This window comes from Leuresthes tenuis, unplaced genomic scaffold, assembly GCF_036924035.1.
Source record: "Leuresthes tenuis unplaced genomic scaffold, fLeuTen1.0.hap1 SCAF_22, whole genome shotgun sequence".
Taxonomy (NCBI): domain Eukaryota; kingdom Metazoa; phylum Chordata; class Actinopteri; order Atheriniformes; family Atherinopsidae; genus Leuresthes; species Leuresthes tenuis.
The window spans coordinates 5,093,902-5,112,889 of NW_027325376.1; the positions used below are offsets into that span (position 1 = coordinate 5,093,902).

Genomic DNA, 18,988 nt, shown 5'->3' on the forward strand with positions numbered 1-18,988 from the left:
TGTTTTGAATGTTGGAAATGCCAAAAAATTGGAAATTCTTGGACATGAACGCTACGCATATGCAAGATGCAATATGGAGGTGGCTGGTTTGGGAGCTTATGTGACAAGATATCCAACATCCCTGAGTAAGAGGAATCAAAAACCACCTACAACGCTGGAAAGGTCACTTTTTCTGCTGTTGATCTTAACAAAAACGAGATACTAACGTCCTTTATTATTGGAGTTCGCTGGTGGGTCATGAGCAATTTCACCAACAACAGAGCTGGTTGCATATTTGAGCTTGAAGTATATTTTTAGAGTATGATGCATCAAAGCACTTCAAGCCTGTGGACACTCAAACTCTGGTTCTTTTTCAAGTTAGCTTAGAAATCTGGGAAAACAACACGGCATCAAACAGAGAGGAAATGTGTCAACAGTATCTGAGGAACCCAGAAAGAGCTTCTCCAAACACAAAATCCCAGTTCTGTTCAAACCCAGCAACACCCTCATACAGAAACTGGTTCATCTGAGGCACGAAGCAGCCAAACACAAGCTGAGTGCCGCTACATGTGCAGTGCATTGCAAGAAAGTGAGCCGACCAGGGATAACCGCATAGCACAACTCAGGAGAGTCAGCTATTCAGGTGAAGACTCAGCTTGTTTTAGGACAATGTTGTCCACATGCTTGACAGGGAAGGAAGATTGTTTGAGAGAAAATAGAATAAATGGGTAAAACAAGCTTTACTCCTCAGATGTCAGCTACCAAACTCTTACAATGTCGCCTTGACTCTCCTCCCCTGGACTTTTTCCTAATCATTCACAACTTGAGTCTGACCGAAACATGTCACATGCTGGTCAAGCAGGTACAGTTACCAACTTACACTTGACAATAACCTAAGCCCGCAGCATGGTGGGTCAGTGACACATAGGTGACCTCAGCCGCCCTCAGAGAGTGAACAACAACAGCTTAAAAGAAACTCATAACAAGTCAGCTGGAACTGAAGCGTTTCTGTTAAAAGGCGAAATGTCTTAAAGAACCAAAAACAAGGACCAGTTGCCTTCATTTCAGATATATACATGAATTAATAAGGGTACAATAAGGGTGGTGTTAGTTTCTGATACATTTGAAAGCTTTAGCACCATTAAATGCTGAAAGGAGACACTGCAAACATCACCCTTACGTTTTTACTTGTGAACAAGCAGTAAGGTCTCCATAAAATGGCAGGAGGAAAAACAAAGCTCTGGTAAACATGAGACTCCAGTTTGAGACCACAAACAGTAGTATATGACACGGTCGTCATGAATCTGGGCTGCGGATTAAGGAGAATCTGGAACTGCGAGTGAAAAAAAAAACAGTTTCACACTGGAGTAAAACTCATGGCTCGTGGAAGAGGGACCAGCACTACTCCAAACTCTGAAACTGGACTCATCTATTCAATGATGGGGCTTTCCTTCTGGCAGAAGGTGGCACACTTTCATGTGGTCATTTGCTGAAATAAGTTTAGATTTTTTGGTATCTTTGGTTTAGTTTGGGACGTCTGGGCTTCTCTGCTCAAGCTGCTGACCCCGTGACCCGACCCCCGGAGAAGCGGCACATAATGGATGGATGGATGGTTTAGTTAGATTTTATTCTGGGAACTCGACTGGTCGAAGGGATTTGTCCCCTTTATCTCAATGCTGATAATGTTATTGGTTAGTTTTGGCAAAGCCATTCCAGTGCAATACATTAAAGAGTCCCTAAACAAGCTCATAGTGAGTGACAACATTTAAAAGAATTTCAAAGAAGTTTGAAAATGGCCATTTTATTTGCTAAATGTTGGTTTCTTGGAAAGTGTTATCAGAGACACTAATTTTCCCTATTTTACTCTGATTCACTAGAGATCTGGATCCTATCCAAGCTACCACCGAGCGAGAAACAGAGTCCAACAGAGGGGCAACGAAAAGCCAACAAGACGAGCAACTATGCACACTATAACCTGGAAATCTTGCATGGGAATGTGGCAGAAATCAGTCAGCAGAGCAGGTAACTCGGTCCGTGATAAGCTCCAGGATTGAAATTTGATCAGACACCATTGATCTTGTCAACAAAGAACTCTAGATAATTGCCACGGTCATCAGTAGAGGAGGAATGTTAATAGTATTAAACAACAATCTGTTGCTATGCCTGCTGTTTTTGATTAGGGCAAAGAAGTATCTTTGCATCTTTGTAGTGATGCTGCGTGGTCTATGGCTCCTTAATGTGAAAGTAACAAATTAAAGAGGCTTTTTGCTTACCATCTAAGCTCATCCCTTTTGTAATCAATATAGTTGGCCTATGGCCTTTATTTAAGGCTTATTGGGGGGAGACTGCTCACTGGTTGCAGGGACTTGGTCAGATAGAAGTTTATCCATGTGAGTTCTTACAGTGAGTTTGATCGTGCTGGTCTAAAATCTCCAAAAGCTGCTCAAGTTCACAGTTTGAACAAACTGTAAATGTGGTTAGTTTTGGAATTACAAGAATCTGTTAACAAAGAGTTTTCATAGTTTGAAAGACTTTGGAGATTATTATAGCTCCAGATTTATTAAAAAAATAACTCATCTGTGCCTCTAAGGCACTTCATTAAGCTTCCTGCTCCATCCCCATAACCCGTAAGAACGTCTGTCAAGAAGTCTGCTTTTTTTTCTCAGTTTTACTGTCATTTTTAGTGTTAAAACCGTTTTTAAAGTCTGAGTTAGTTTTAGTTTTTAATTCTCTGCTGGATTATGTTTCCTTGCATTCGGTTCTGTTATGAGGAGATGGCTCTCACGTGTATTCTGGTCTGTTAACTTCCTGTATCACACCTGGTTTTCAGTTACTGATTTCACCTGCTCCTTGTGTGAAATCCCCTCCCTCAGTATATACTCCTCAGGTTTTCTTTTATTAAGTGCCAGATTGTCATCATAGCTCCTCTGTATCAGCCAGCCGTGTTTTCTCCACAGTTTTTCTTCTTGTGCTTTGTTATCCCTGCCTTCGCAGCACCTTTTATTTATTTATTATCAAGTTTTCTTCACCTGCATGTCTTCAGCCTCCTGTAAGTCCTTCACCTCCTTACGCTATGGCCCTGAATCATGACACAAAAGCTACTCTTGTAATTTAGGCTGACAGTGATCAATGTATTGAAGCAGCCAATCTGTCATCTACTGATGAGTGATAAGTTATATGTTCACAGATTGCCTCACAGCCGCTTCGAAGTCTCTCCGGAGTGTGCTTGTGCACTCTGATACTCCACAGATTTACACCTGTGGATGTGGGTGAAGGACAGGAATGCCTCAGTGGGACGTTGTCTCTAATTTTAAATCTGTGTGATGATTAACTACAGGGCAGTAGACTCGATTTATTTCACTCAAACACGTCAAAAACAAATGTATCAAGGCCTCAGACATTAGAAAGTTTAATTTGATTAAAAAAAGACATCTCCTCTACATGGAACACTTAATGCACCTGATGCCTATTTTGTAAACTAAAAAAAACTGAGAAATGGCCTTTTCTTTCTTGTCAATATAATTCTTGTCAAATGATCCGACTACAATGTCACCTCTGTGCACCCATACGCTCATTCCTGTCCTTGTAAGGTGACAAGTGTCGCTGCCTGTCTGCTGGTCGCTGGAATATGATTATGAGGCAACAGAGTAGCTTCCTGTGAGCACATGGGGGAAGTTCAGATATCAGGGTCTAAAAGCACTTCCACTGCCCCACTGGCCTCAAGTGCCCTTGTGATATCAGACACCGCGAGCTGGCAGGCATGCAGAGTGGAACCTGACATTGTCATGTTATTGACATCATCCCATGTGAATTATTGTTCCTCTGGAAACTTAATCCTCCTGCTGCTGCTGCTCCACTGGCCAAGAGACAGAAATACAAGCGCGGTTCAAAGTTAGATCAATGATTCTTATCCACAATCAGGGAAATTAAGTAAAAATTAGATTTGCTCTGGGAGCAGAGACCACATACTCCAGAACTGGGCGTAGATAGCCTGTGCAGACTGATTTCAGATTCCTAATTAACTCAGATAATGCAGAGTAAAAGGCTTCCTGTTGACTGAGATCAAGTATAATTTAGTCTTTTCTTTGTCTTTTTTTTATTTCTAAGGATATCTGATAAATTTTACAAGGTAAGTTGTAAAATATCTTGACTTGGTGACTGTCTTTATGAGAACACAGCCCAGCTGAGAACAGGCTTAACAAGCAATAAATGCTGCATATGGCTACTTGCCAGGAAGTCCTGACCGATATATTTTTCTGAAACAACTTCTCTTGAGCTGCCATTGAAGGTCGTTAACCTGCGCTGCGTCAGATAAAGATGGTTTATTAGAGCAGTAATGGGAGCTGCAAACTTTTTGGATTTGTTGTCGCATTCAGAACGACATTTAAATTTCTTTTCACCTCAAGTATTTTAATTCTGGAGAGAAATAAGGACAGATACGGTGATTAAGTCTCTTCAGTCATCGCCTCAGCACAGAAATTAAGCGTATTTAAAACAGGCGTTCAAATTAGACAAGAAATTTAAAAATCTAAATCTAAAACTAAGCTGTATTATAGCAGGACCAAACTAGTTCAGTCTCCCATGACGTTTTTTTGCTAGCCCTTTCCCCTCTGGTCCTCTTTCTCCTCCTTCAGCCCACATTCCCACACCCAGTTTGTTAATTTTCTGGCATGTGTCTTTGAAGCCGGGACTAACTGGCTGAGGTCGCTTATGGCTGGTTCTATCCCTGTCAGCCCCTCAGGCAATTTTTTCTTGTGCATTATGTCACTTTTCATGTTTCTGGAACATGCTCTACTTTTACAATGGTGAGAGACGGTTTACCCCCATTTCTCATGTTGATTACGTTACCCCTGAAGGAGGGAAGGTGTTTAAACACAGCACCCGACATACCATAAATGAGCTGATACTGCATGTAGTAAATCACAGGGCTAAGAGCGGCAGTCCGCTTTCACCTCTCAGCCTCTCTGCTCAAATAGATTTTTAGAATCAGTAGTTTGTGAATAAAGCAGTTAAAAAAGTCAAATCATCAGAGGAACTAATTTCTCTGGTATTACAAAATCTACATTCTTTAAGAATTTAGATAAAAATAGGACCTGTTCTTTAAATGTTCTTTAGCTTATCGAGTAAAATAAGCTTGTTTGCATTATTTCGATTATATGTATTTTATCTGTTTAATTTTGATAATATATATATAAATAAATTAATATATTAATTTTTAGAGATTACATTTAAATATGAGATTTGAAGCTGATTTAATCAAATTGAGATTTAGAAAACTAACTGGCAGGAGTTAGCAGCTAGTTTAAAAATAAGTTGCTAAACTAGTTGCTAACTTTTTTAGCTGCTATATCAGCGTAATTTGATCTGCTGCTACCTTTTATTATATAGATGAACTGAATAGGAAACATTTTTGTGAAGCAATCTATGTTTTTCTTTATTTCCTCGGGAAATATGGTTAAGTCTATTTTGGCTTTTGTTGCAGCTAGGATTAGCCTCAGTACCAAGCTATAGGCTTGGTGTAGTTCAGAAAACGCAAGTAGTCATTTTTTCTCCTGAGTGAGAACTTGAATATTCACAGTTAAAGATACTCTGACTAGGTATCAAAAAGGCTTTAAAATGTTTAAAGTCCTGCCATTATTATCCTGCTGTAATTATATAAACCAGAGACTGTGGAAAACACTTAAAGTCTGTGATTGGAACCCTTTATTTTTGCCTGAATACCTCATTCCTTATTATCTAGGGTTCTGTGCTGCTTTTGTTTCAGACCTTTATCACCAGACATTTAGACATTTCATAGCAATAAATGCAGTTTGCATGTTAGTTAGTCATGTTTTATTCATGCTGGCTCATTTCCAAGGTCTACAGGGGCTTTAAAGTGAATGTGATTTATTATATCTGTGCCTGTCATGCTGCAACAAATCAAGATGTCTTCTGTTGAAATCTTTTACTGACTTAGTTTGACATATATATTGAAATTAACCACTGAGTACCATTTGAACAAGGTGCTGATGTGAAACATCTGCATCTTGTAAATTACCTTCGCCTTATATGAACTGCAAACCTTTAAAGTTTTCTGACTGTATCTGTGAGGATTGTGACACTATTGCGCTGCCAAAATCTGGCCGCAAACATCCCAACATGCACCCTCCAAATTATTTGCCACTCCACAATTTCACACATAGAGTAAGAAGGCAAAAACAATATTATCCACAACAGTGAAACTAGTGGTTGGTTTTGCATTTAAATCTAAAAAGACAGCTGTTGGCTTTTTTTCTGAGGCTGTTTTCTTTGTGCCTCATAAGGCCTGCATGCAGAGCTCGCTCCTCTCCTCACTTCAGACCAGTTATTCAACACGTTCTGTGCATATATGTTGGCTTTAAACAGCAATGCTATCAAGAAAGAGGTGACACTATGTCTTTTTGGTAATGTGCAGTTAAGTGTTGAACGTCTAAAGATTACACAACATTACAGAGCCTGTAGCTTAAGTCCCGTCAGCGTCTTTAAGCAGTTCTTACTTTAGAGACAAATTGCTTTTTGAAACTAGCAGAACTCAAAATATAATTCCCACATTGTGAAATCTAATGGATGTTTTGGTGGTACCCTGTTCCAAAATGCATTTCCCGTTTGAATATTTATTTTCGGTTACAGTGTTACAGCAATTAATGGAACGTGTTTATTGCACATGTGAAAAAGCCATATTGTGACCAAAGATGCTGATATTCCAAGTGAAGTCCATTGATTGTGGTCATGCTGACTGTTGCTGAATGCGCCTGCCTGTCTACTTTGTGGCTTGGCTTGGGTCATTCACTGTGTGGCTGACAAAATTACTGGGTGTTGGACACTGCTGAGCAATCATTTACGTCTGTCTGGGTTGAAATTTGTGTTTGGCCACCAGTTACAGCATGACTGGTATCTTTAAATTACAGTCGACGGTGGTTGTGGGCATGTTGAAGAGATCTCATTCAAGATAAGAGAAATGAAAGAGAGCATGGCTCTAGAAACAGCAGGTTAATTAAACATTATATCATTTTCATCATATGACTCATTTGTACCATCAGTCCAGTCTATTCTGGCCAGTCTGCGCCAATGTTTTCTATTTTCAGCCTCCTCTTTATTATGTTAGTTCAGCCTGAATGGTTTCTAGAGAAAAGGCAGATTTGACACAAGAGCTTTATGCTCAAATTCATGCTCAAATAACTGGCTTTTTTCAGTCTTTTCTGTTTTTTAGGAACCTCTTGGCTTTAAAGTCTCCCTCAAAGCATGTGTGTACTTGCACCATACCACCCTCAATTCTTTTAGTCTGGCTACGATTTGCATGAGAAGTGCCCGAGACGAGAACAGGCCCCTTTCCCATTTTCCTCCTTTTGTCCCACTGTTCTTTTATTCCAAATTCTTCACACTTATTCCTCTTCCTCACTTTGTGCTGTTCATTATATAAGAGAGCTACACAACACTGGCCAGGCAGTTTGCAAAGAAGGTCACACTGTTGTTGGGCGCAGCCACAAAATTTTCCCTCCCTGTGCTGGAGGCATGTGAACACAAAAAACAGCATGAAATAATTTTGTCTTGAGGTTGAGGCACATTCAGAACTCAATGTACCAAAACATTTTGGTTAGGATTCATCTTGTGGCGCACAGTGTCCCCACTCTGGTTGAGGCTGTGTCTGAAAAGGGTCAAAATTCCTTTGTAAACAATATTAATGAGACAATGAGGCCACTGAAGCATTTGTCTGCACAAACAGAGAGGCTTCCTTTTTGCTCTGCGCTGAACCTTCGGGTAATTTGGCCTCTCTAAAGTGGCACTGTCTATATTTACCTGTATGTTGCTCCTCAACAGGCTTTTATCTTAAAAGTTAGGTAACAATTACCACGAAGCCGTTCCATGGCAACAAAAGATTATAAGCTTAACTTGCACCTAAACTAACAAGAACTACCCTGGTGGATGGAGCTGTTTGTGCAGCTGTACTGTCCACAATGTCCACAGGAGGCGCTCTGACCTTTGACCTTGTCTAGAGGCACAATAATCCTGTTAGAGCTGGCTGTCTGATGCATGGGCACAGCATGAGATGAGTAATTGACAGATTCTGAAGAGTGATTGAGCAGAACTCCCTCAAATGTATAATCAGGGTTAGTGAATGGGTTCAGTTGGTGCAAAGATTTGTATAAATAGCTCCTTCTGTGTTTGTGTTTCTTTCAAATCTGAATTGTAGCATGCAACCGCAGCCCGTCTTGGTCAGTATTTCTCAGACAACAAAAAGAATGCAATGCAAACCAGAAGACTAGAGCTTCCAAATGTCTTCCCCTGCAATAAACTGTAGATGCTGTCACATTTACTGAAAATTCCCAGGAAATAGGGAGGAGGTTGGAGGAAACAGGGTACCAGCATGGGAGGGAAAACAGAGAATTAGGGAGCTTTTCTAAAATGAGAAAACAGCTGCGGGCAGAATACTGGTTATGTGTGTTAGCATTATAAGCAAACCTGATTAAATTATGGTGGGTTATCTTTAACGTTTGCTTTCCACAGGGGTGATAAATTTGAGGAAATCAGTGCGCTGTGTAAAAGCATGTGTTGCTTTAAGCTCTGAGGAGATGCATTCCAGACTACAGAGAAGCTACAGTGTGGTCAGCCTTTTCCTCACTTAGTTCTGAGCATGCAGTCCAGGTCTCATTTAATTTTCAGTTTCACTCCTACTGGCTGTTTTCTTTGGTTTAGGTTGGGACATAAAGTTGGTTCGCTTTGCTTTGGAAACCGGTGGGGACATAAAGGAAAAATGTTTTTTGAACTCATGTGATTTAAGGCGATGTAATGGAGTAATAAGGTTATGTAGAGCAGATCATTTCAGTGGGAGAACAACTGCATAAGAGTGCATGAAAAGGGCATCGCACAGCAAGGCTACAGAGTCAACAACACGAAAAGATCCAGCATAAACCAGTTCAACACTTTGTCAGCTGAACAGTGCTTATATAACGTACCTCAAAGAGAGGCAAACATCTTAAAAACTATCTTAAAATATCGCCCTAAAATATGACAAAAGAGAAATAAATGTAGCTAAATTAATTAGTCAACTTTGGCTTTAAAGGTTGATTAAGTTGCCATGTTTCAGTGTTTTTTATGAGAAGTGAAAAGGAGTTTGAGTTAAAGTATCAAGTTCGATCTGCTTGTCTAAGTTTAAGGTTTAAATAGCCATTCATGAATAAGAAGTAATATTCAGCAGCTTTTTGTCCCCATAAACCCTGAATTTGGTTTGGTTCATAGATAGCAACTCTCCTTCCAGTCTCGACATTATAGTGGCATTCACACTTTTAACGTTATGAACTTTATTTTTAAGTTTCACAGCTTTCACAGCTCGTATTCAGACCTGAGGAGCCCAATACAAAATGTCAGGGTTTTTTAGTCACTGGTGACTTCTAAGATCCAAATATATACAAATTCCCAAGATATGTTGAACTTGTTAAGTTTAAACACATTAGTCTGATTAATCAGTTCGCAGTTAAATTATAATCAAGAATCATGGAAACCGTGTTAATGATACAGAAAACCACATTTCTGCTACTGTGACTTTTATTTACATCACTTACAACTGAAACTTATTTATATAGCACCAGTCCACAAAATGTATCCATCTTTAAGAGACTTTAAACAGAGGATAAAGTCCAATTAAATCCACTTACAGTCCCATTAATTGTAATCCCACTAGAATCCACTTCAATCCAAAGAAACTATTCATTGTAGATGTATTCATACGCCATTTATTAAAAAAGAGTGCAGAAAAAACAACAGATGGCATCAATTCCCCATTAAGTCTGATTTCCCTGGTCAGTGTCACTGGTGGCTGTGACATAGCTACCGAGCTGAAGAGGAAAGCAGAATCTTCTTCTTTAAATCAAAAAACACAGTTCATAGTGTATTGTTACATTCCCCAGGTAAACGCTGTATGCCTTACAGCAAACTTACGGACACCCCGTAATCTTTACACTTCCTTTTGGGAGCATTTGCAGATACAGTATTTGATAAATCTGTGATTATTTTCAAATAAAGACAGTCAGTCAATGCACATAAGAAGGCACAAACTTGCTAAATAATGGAGTATAGCTTTGACATATTTGAAAAAGATGAAAGAAACAAAAGCATCAAAGAGAGAATCTTAACGAGGACATTCACTGCCTTCATGTTGAAGGCAGCTTTCAGTGGGAACATCTTCTCCCCTTCACAGTCCACTTTCATCCTGCAAAAGGACCAAAGTCACGTTAATTTCAGGAAGCGAGCCTGCAGAGGAGCAACTGTGCTGTTAATAAATGTGCGCAGCATGTTAATGTGTAGACCTCAGATCACCTTTACATGTGTCTGCGTTTTCTGGCACATTGCTACATAACGTTTTAGACACCACAATGTCAGTGAAACCGTAAAAATAACTTACATCACGATAGCGTACGTTCAACCATCTGCTAAATCTGAGCTTAATCTTCAACCTGTGCAGACACGTTTCTGTTCAAAAGTACACGTAAACATTTCCAGATTTCCAGTTTTTAATATGTTCCACCAAGCTGTTGGTTTATCTATTTGCTTGTTATGGAAAGAAATATTTACACATTTACACATTACAGCGTCTGTTGTTTATTCTCAGTAAACCTTCCAACTACTTTGAAACCAAAAAGAGGGAAGTTTTGCACAAAGTGTTTACATAATTCAGGGAAACGTGTGTTACTAATCAGTTTAATCTATTTTATGACAGAAGTGTTGAAATCAGTGGTAGTATTACTGAAAACCCATGTCATTTTATGTGATATTGGAGGAATGTTCTCCAAAGTGTAATAATGAGTTTTGTCATTCTGATACAGTTAGTTGATTTGTGGGATTTTCATCGCCGTAAATTATTGTTGGTTAACGTTGTACAAACTTTCAGGCCTTTCAAGTCTTTTCAAGTCCAGTTTTCTGCGTTAAAAAGGCTAACAGCTTGTTTTGTGCAGGTGGAGAACGTGACTTCACAAGTAAAAATCTCATTTTAGACCAGAGGATTATGTACGCAAAGGTTTTTACTAAATTTCAGATTGGAAATGGAAACCAAACGTGACACTTGGTGCGTGGCTCGTCACCTTGCCGGTGAGAAAAGAGCCTGAGCTGGTGTGTGAGCCGGAGAGGTACCAATAAGATAAAGTTACGCTCACCTTCTCACACATTTGTTAGCTGCTAACTCAGCAGCACACTGGCTTGTTCTGCTCACACCATCAATAAATTTCCCTCATATTTCTCCTAATCCTTGTCTTTTCCTGGGCTCTTTGGTGCCTATAGGGCTGATAATGATAGGACTGTGGTCTTTGACTTTAAAACCCCACGTGTGAACCCACAGTTCTTATTGTTAAATCTGTCCTCGGGATGCACGGCGGTGTAATGGTGGTGGATAGCGCTACTCTTCTTGTTACAATAGACTGTTTTTCCACTTCTTTGCTTCATAAATTCACATCAAATCTACTTGGTTAAGATTAGGCAGCAGAGCTCCTGTCTCCTGAGCTGCAGTTCTTGCTGTTATTTAGCTGCCTGCTCAGTAGTCTCTTGGACGCCACATATACACTCTTTTGCTAAAGCCTTATTCAACTCTCCGGGAGATTCTCTGCTGACTTTAGCAAGAACCTGAAGAAAACAGAGAAGTGCTTCCTGTGCCATTGTGCCAAGCTTTCCAAGGCTGCAGAGCAGAACAAGGACGGACATCAAAGGGACGAGTCTTGCTGGTGGACCTGTGCTACATGTATTACAGGCACACCAGCTGGACCTGGCTGGTTAGCAGTGGTACCTTTTTAAATGAATCGTTTAGAATATTTCTGGGCAAGCTTTTGTTTTACTGAAGAGAGATTTAATCAACAGTTTTTGTGTGGGAAACAGCTTGGGTTCGCCCAACCATTAGTACCTCTAAAATGTACTAAAATCATACAAACTGTGTTTGTACTGTTGTTGAACTACGCCTTTAAATAAGTGCACTTTATTCAACATTTTCCGTTCAGTGGCTCAACTGTTGATACAATCGCATAACATTCATTTTACCTACTTCCTTCCAACACAATATCAGGACAGGATAAAAACCTCACTGAAGTAACACAGCAGCTCGACTCCCTCCCAGTAAAAAAGTAAATCAGCACTAAAAATGTTGATTAACATCAGTATGGTTCTGTTTTTATTGTTTTAGGGCCCTTTTTATATATTCCAAGACCTCTGAGTCTCAGAAACACTGCTCAATATATTTCTTCTTTTTTTTTTCAGAGTTTCAGGATTTGTTCACCTACATCTTTGCTCTCCCGGCAGTCACCGCAGATGCATCCCAAGCAGCCGTTGATCACCTGGATGGCACAGAGAACCAGCTGCAGCAGGCCAATGCCGAGGATAATGGAGAACAGCACGACGTGCCACAGCACCGCGTCTTGAGGGAACACACATGTTGGCCACAAAGTCTGGTTTGTCAGGTAGGAGCCACCTTCTCTGTGAGGGAGAATAACAGGGGTATGTTATAAGCACCGTACGGGACACAGAGTTTTCAGATATGTATGAAGCAGGCCAAGTTTTGAGCACAGAGAGAACAACCTGACATGACTGATGATGAGGAAAATGTGGCAGTAAAGAGGTAACCGGACCAAGCGAGGAGTGGAGAGAGAAAGCACAAAGAAAAGGAAAGGGAGAGGATAGTTCTCAGTGGAGAAACATTCACACTTATAGTGATAACAGCAAAGGATTGAGGGAATAGTTTGGGGAAATAACGTCGCTCTCTTGAGACACATCTCATGCTCGTGTGTCTCACAGCATTTACAGTTTTGAAACTTGTTACGCCGTTCGTCCAATTTCACATGCAGAGGCAGGCAAATAAGAGTGAAAACGACAGTCGAGACACACCTTATGAATGAATTAAACAAGTCAGGGGTAAAGAGCGTTGTGACATCGCCTGCCCTGCACATACATGATCGAGCTTTGTGTTTAGCATTTGGCTGCTACTCTTTTGAGATTTTTGAAGTGACTTCAAAGGGATGGATCCAACTGAAAATGCTGCCAGTTCGTGCACCTATCCCACAAAGCACTTGATCAAATCCTCAATTATGCATTACTTCAAGCCATATTACAAATTAAACTCATGAGTTTTATAAATATTCTATGTACAGTTTGCATAAACTGTAAAACACCTATAGTGACTAAAACTTTTTGCCGTACCAGGCTTATTTGGGCATTTTAATGTGGTGGTGTGGCATTAAAGCACCGCAGTTTTTGCACATTTCAGCCCACATGTTGCCACTACACACGATCGACCGGATCCTGACTGCAGTTCACTCGATGGTATGATTAACAATGAGAAAGCTGCACTGACTTCAAACCTTTAAAACCACAAATCCTTTACAGCTCCTAAACTGGATTTTTGAACATATTAAGATAAAGCAATATGAGCTAAAGTTCAACAACAGACCTTATCATTGTTATCAGTGAGTAATAAACCAAAAAATAACAAGTATTTCAACCAAGGCCCGCTGTTAGTACAAGGCCGTCCAGGCCAGGTCATCAGATGTACTGACGTTATTTATTTTTATTCCTTTTTTAGTCTTAAAGTGGGAAAAATGATCATTTTCAATTTATATTCTCATCACAAACTATTTTGATTGACTGAAGCAGAAAACCTAAAAGCTTTCCTCCTCATCCCCCGACTCACTGCAGATCTGCAACACGTCCGGTGATCTGGGGAAGTCGCTTTTATTAAGCCGTTTCGGGACTTAATGGGAAGTGTCAGTTCAAAAGTGCACAGCAGAAAAACAGAAACAAAGAAAGGGGAAACTGAGGCTTGATGGAGGAAGCACAAAGTAATGTTTGAGTTTAATAACCCACCAGGCGTTGTGTTATCATAAGTTCATAAGTTTCCCTGCTTGTGAACACCACTGGTGTTTAAACAGTTGCAGTCACATGATGATTAATAACATGCTCATGTTCATTAGCAGTCATCTTAATCACTTCAAAGACTTCGGTCAAAGTCACTAAACTGAGTCAGTGGATTAAATCACGTTTGTATTTTTGGTGGTTCTTTTTTCAAGATACACGGTTAAGGAGGAGCCAAGGCCTCTGATTGAGATAAAACAAGCCTGTAACCCCCTAATAACAAAGTGGCTCCCATTTCTGAACTTAGTCTCCTCATAAGATTTCTCCAGCTGAATTACAAAATGACAGATGACAAAGCACTGGTTCAGTGTGCCACCTGCTGGATTAGCACAATGTTACATTTATATATTTGTTTTATGAGGAACCGAAACACTCTTGCTTCTCAAGGAAAGATTGAGGGTAAACATAACTGATTAGAGCATGGAGATAACAAGAGAACTAGGTCGAACTACAAATGGAAGATGATGATGATGGGAGGAGCACTCACAGGTTCTCAAAGGGGTACGTCCAGTCACCTTCAGCCACTTGGCATTTGGGTCCAACAGCCAAACCAGCTGAGGCTATGCTGGTGCCGTAAATGGCTCCAGCAAGTCCGAATACGGAGGAGAAAACAGAGTTCAGCATCTGATAGAGAGACAGGATCAGCGCAACATATGTCAGTGACGTCTAATGTGCACTGGAAAAGGTTTTCTTCATCAAGTAGCTCTTCTACGAATGAGTTTTGCCCTCATTTGTCGTTCATATCTAAATGTGGCTTCTGGCCTCTGACCAACAGGCACCTTACAGACGTATCACACTCTAAACTGGTGGCTGGTTTAATTTTGCTTATATAGTTTAGTTACTACTTTATCTTAACTCAAGGTACAATTGGCTCCCTCCAGAATTTTCTTTAGGGTTTGTTTGTTGTCTAAAAGCAAGCTTGAAAAAAAAATCTAATTTTCCTGGTAAAATAAAAACCCATTGGGTCCTTTAGTCTCAAACTAACCCAAATACTTTGTCTAAACTCCAAGTTGAGCAATCTTAAAGTATTCAATCAGCAGGCAGCAATAAAAATTGAAAAGTTCAAACTCAAAATTGACCTGAAATATAGGGGGCGATAGGAAGTTGTGCAAAGTACGTGCAGCAAAAGATAACGCATTTAGATTAATATTCAAAACAGGATATTTCAGTAGTCTGACTCTAATCTAATGCCAGCTCAGTCATATTTAACTTTCAGCACACTTCAGCATCTGTCCTGCCTTCAAAATGGCAAATAATGCAAATCTTTCACATGACTTGACTCACCCGGCAACGGTTGCCGCAGCAACCTGTTCCACAGCAACCCTTGCCCCCAGCCCTGATAGCTGAGCAGCTGGGGCACAGCATCTGAAAAGTTGTAAAGATGAAACATCGCCTGGGTTATCGAATGAAAAAAGATACGAGGTGTTTTTTCTATGTCTCTGTGGGTCTAAAAACTGCCAAAGAGCCCAAAAAATCCACTAGTTTAAGTTTGTTTTAGGGTCAAAACGTGGTTTTTGGGTTAAAGTTACAATTCGATTGAGGTTAGTTCCAGGTATTCAGCTTTGGTAGTTCAGGGTTCAGGTGAGGTGTCAGGGAAGGCTTTATATCATGTCCCCACAAATTAACAAAAACTAGGATGTGTGTGTGTGTTTTCTTATCTCTTTAACCAAATATTTGTGATGCCTAAATCGAAAAGTTACTCGCGTTCCAACAAACGGGCACTGAGGTCCACTTGTGTGGAGAGGGATCAAACATTCGGGTTACTGTTCCAAAACGCTGATAAAAGCATGACGCCAAAAAAGGAAAAAGAACCCCCCACAAAACTCAAAGGTCCCTCCAGTTCCTTTACTGGAAGAAATATTTATAACATCCTCATTAATATTTACAAAGGTCATGATGGCGTTAGAGGAAGCTCACGTAATCAGGTGTGATCAGGAGATCACGCCAAACCGGACACTGCCACGCACAGACAGGGGAGCAGCCGCAATGACGAACATTAGTTAAAGCAGCACAGTGTCTACCATTACAGATATTACATCCTTCACTGTGTGTAATCCTTTATTATGAGTAGTTTGAATCGCATGTAAGTAACTGTGTTTTAAATTAACCGAGAGCAAAATCCAAATCGATTAAACATAGTATTGTTCGAGGATATTTACAAGCACTTTTACTGTAATTTCTTTGTATATGGATAGTTTATAATCTGGGAGACTTAACCCTTCGTGACTGTTTAACAATCCTTTTTTAATACATGATGACAGACAACTGATAAAGATACAGTTCATGATCTAAAATGTGAGAAATCGAGTCATTTTTCAGTTTCCATCGAAGTCAAAACCCTGGTCAGAGTGAACTAAAGCTTATAAGATAAAAAGCTAAATGAAAGACTAAAGTCTCTGAAACTTCCCAAAACAATCCCTTTGTTATTGTTTTAAAATATTCCTCCTCCATGAAAGCAAGCCATTTGATTTTATGTGTTTACACAAGATAAAGTTATTGATGGAAAAAGACAAGAACAGCAAACTATAAAATCCAGCCACACTTACAAAGACGCCTCCTCCGACGAGGCCCCCCATGAGCCAGACCTGCAGGGAGATCTGATCAGTGTCCAGACGCTGCCCGTCGGGGAAGAACAGCAGCAGGTTGGAGATCATGGAGATGAGGGCTGTGGGCAGCAGGATGAGGCCCACCAGGCGGGCACACTTTCCAGTACAACACATAGTTTCAGCTTTTCTGTCTCTCACCCTGCTGCTTTGCCTCCTTTTCCTTTACCCCCTCTCTCAAAGTCAAAAAGAAGTCAGAAAAGGTGAGTGAAACATGCAAAAGAGTGCGACGAACAGGAGAGGAGATCAATAGTGACGCTCACTTGGCGAAAGTCAAACACGACCAGTGACAGTTACAGCAGGAAGGAGACGGGGAACAAAGGCCAAGTTTTCAAGCGGCTGCCTGATATCAGGTTTTATTTTTGTTTTGTTTTTACTTATTCATCCTCTCGTGGATCTCAGATAAAGATGAAATTCTTTGGGGGGGACATAGTCTTTTTTATGTTAATAATAAAGTTCAGGAAAAAAACCAGGAAACTCAAACTAAGCAGAAAATAGAGGAATATGTATGTGTGTGTTAGGGGTCTCTATCACTGCTGCCGAATGCCCTTTGATACCTGCTGAAGAATATTATCACTGTTTGCTCCATTTATGGCTTATTGTAAACATAAGAGAGGGCTTGGCCAGTGTTAAATGAATTTGTATATTACAGCTACAGAATGGAAAGAAGCATTCAGTTTATTAATTAATGTTTGTGTAACTTAATGAACTTGGAGTGTTACGGAGGTGAAGAATGTGTACAAATAAAACATTTACATCCCCCGTTCTCATGCTGTAATATTATCAGGGTGTTCAGCAGTTGTAAGAGTGGGAGAAAACAACTTGTTCATCATTATGTTGTGAGTTTACGCACTTTGGTTCGAGTTTTGTGAAAATGGGGACTTTTTGCGAGCCATCCTTTCAAAATTCATGGTTCTTGATAAAAGATAAAAGATCACTGAGATGTGGAGGGTTCATCAGTCAGTGGACAGCTTAGGAATATCGTTTGGGATATTTCATCATCTACGGTACATACGATCTTTGCAAGGTGGATAAACTCGAGCAACACTCAGCTGTCTTGGCTCTCTGGTGGCTCTGTGGCAGATGACCTGGACCTTTAACTTTTGCAACTACAGTAATTTGTCTGATTTGATCTAATTAAAAGATCAAAAAGAGATTTAAAAAAAAAAAGAGGATAAGAGTAACGTTTGATATGTTCTCTTCTGATCATTTTAGTTAAAGACATAAATTACAGATGACTAATTATAATAAAAGGATTTGGATACAGCACAATATGATGCAACTAACTGTGCCAAATTAGCACGTTTTCCTGCATTCTTTCCTGTGCATCCATTCAAGTTGGTGAATTTTAATGGATTTCACCTGATTCAAATGATCAGCTCTGCAGTGGCCTGATAAGGAGCCGTTCATTTGAATCAGGTGTGGTGGAGGAGGGAAACATCGAAAACATGCAGGGCAGTGGGTCATGAGGCCCGGAATTGAGAAACACTGGATTAGTCTGAGGTCCTGAAAACCTTTAGGCAACATGTCAGATGAGGTCATCTGTGACGGTGTGAACAGCAGAAGTCACATTGAACCCGATTTTTTTCAAGTGTGATCTGGGCCACTTCAGTCAGTGCAGGCAATCTGTTCGGATTAATGGCTAAATTACAATAAAATTTAGTTATTCAGCTCATGTAACAAGCTTAATCTGACAAGAAATCGAATCGGATCGGGTTATTTGCGATCGAATTAAGACCCTGAGATAACTCGATCCGATTGCCCATTTAACGCGCCTGGAGACGACGGAGGATCGGATCGAACGTTCTGCGCATGCTCGAGATTTTTCACGCGATCGTCACCCGGAAGTCGAAGGAGACGATATTCCTGTTGTTGTTGTCGCAGTCAGAAAGAAACAAACAACGCGATGGAGAATGCGCCGTTGTGCATCGTCTGTGCCATAACCAGCTCATCATAGATGTAGAGGGACGCAGCTTCATCTTGCTCTGCGTTCGCCATCTTTCTGAATGCCTGAGTTTGTTGCTGTTGGTGATGAAGACGTCAACCGGAAGTGGCTCTATTAACGATAAGTGATTTGATTCATTCACCGCCATGTAACAAAGGATAATTACCCTCAAATAAGGAGAATAACCCAACTATAGCTATAATCCAGTTAATCTCATCATGTAAACCCGCTGAGTGTGTGGTCATGAATCTGATACAGATCGGATTTTTTGCAACGCGACCTCAGTCTGAACGGTCAAATCGGAATATATGAGTGACTCTCACTCACATCAGTTCTGCGCAGGTGGAAGTTGCCACATATCTGTGTCTGTCTCTTTATTTTCTTCTTTTTGAAAGATTTCTACTTACGTTACATAGAGGTTTGGGTGTGTAAAAGTGGCGTTTTTAGCCCGATTCTTTCATTGGAAGCCCAAGAACAAGCTGGAGAAATCTTTTATTAAACAAAGTATTTATTAGTGGTCACATGTAAAGTATATTGCTGGACTCGAGTGCCAGAGCTCCCA

General features: G+C 40.2%; 1 protein-coding gene across 1 annotated transcript; it reads right to left on the minus strand.

Annotated features, from left to right (window-relative positions):
• Positions 1-9,501: 9,501 nt before the first annotated feature.
• Positions 9,502-16,841, minus strand: tm4sf5 (transmembrane 4 L six family member 5). The gene is made up of 5 exons (XM_072375853.1): positions 16,425-16,841; positions 15,163-15,243; positions 14,366-14,502; positions 12,255-12,447; positions 9,502-10,204 (listed from the first exon to the last, which is right to left on the minus strand). The coding sequence occupies exons 1-5, from the start codon at positions 16,596-16,598 to the stop codon at positions 10,187-10,189; spliced, it is 603 nt and encodes a 200-aa protein (XP_072231954.1). The 5' UTR covers positions 16,599-16,841; the 3' UTR covers positions 9,502-10,186.
• Positions 16,842-18,988: the final 2,147 nt, after the last annotated feature.

Excerpts from the sequence above, each read along its gene's own strand:
- tm4sf5 (XM_072375853.1), bottom strand. The coding sequence starts at position 16,598 with ATGTGTTGTACTGGAAAGTGTGCCCGCCTGGTGGGCCTCATCCTGCTG. Across the intron at positions 15,244-16,424 it reads TCGTCGGAGGAGGCGTCTTT|ATGCTGTGCCCCAGCTGCTC; the intron begins GTAAGTGTGGCT and ends ACAACTTTTCAG. Across the intron at positions 14,503-15,162 it reads GCTGCGGCAACCGTTGCCGG|ATGCTGAACTCTGTTTTCTC; the intron begins GTGAGTCAAGTC and ends TCTCTCTATCAG.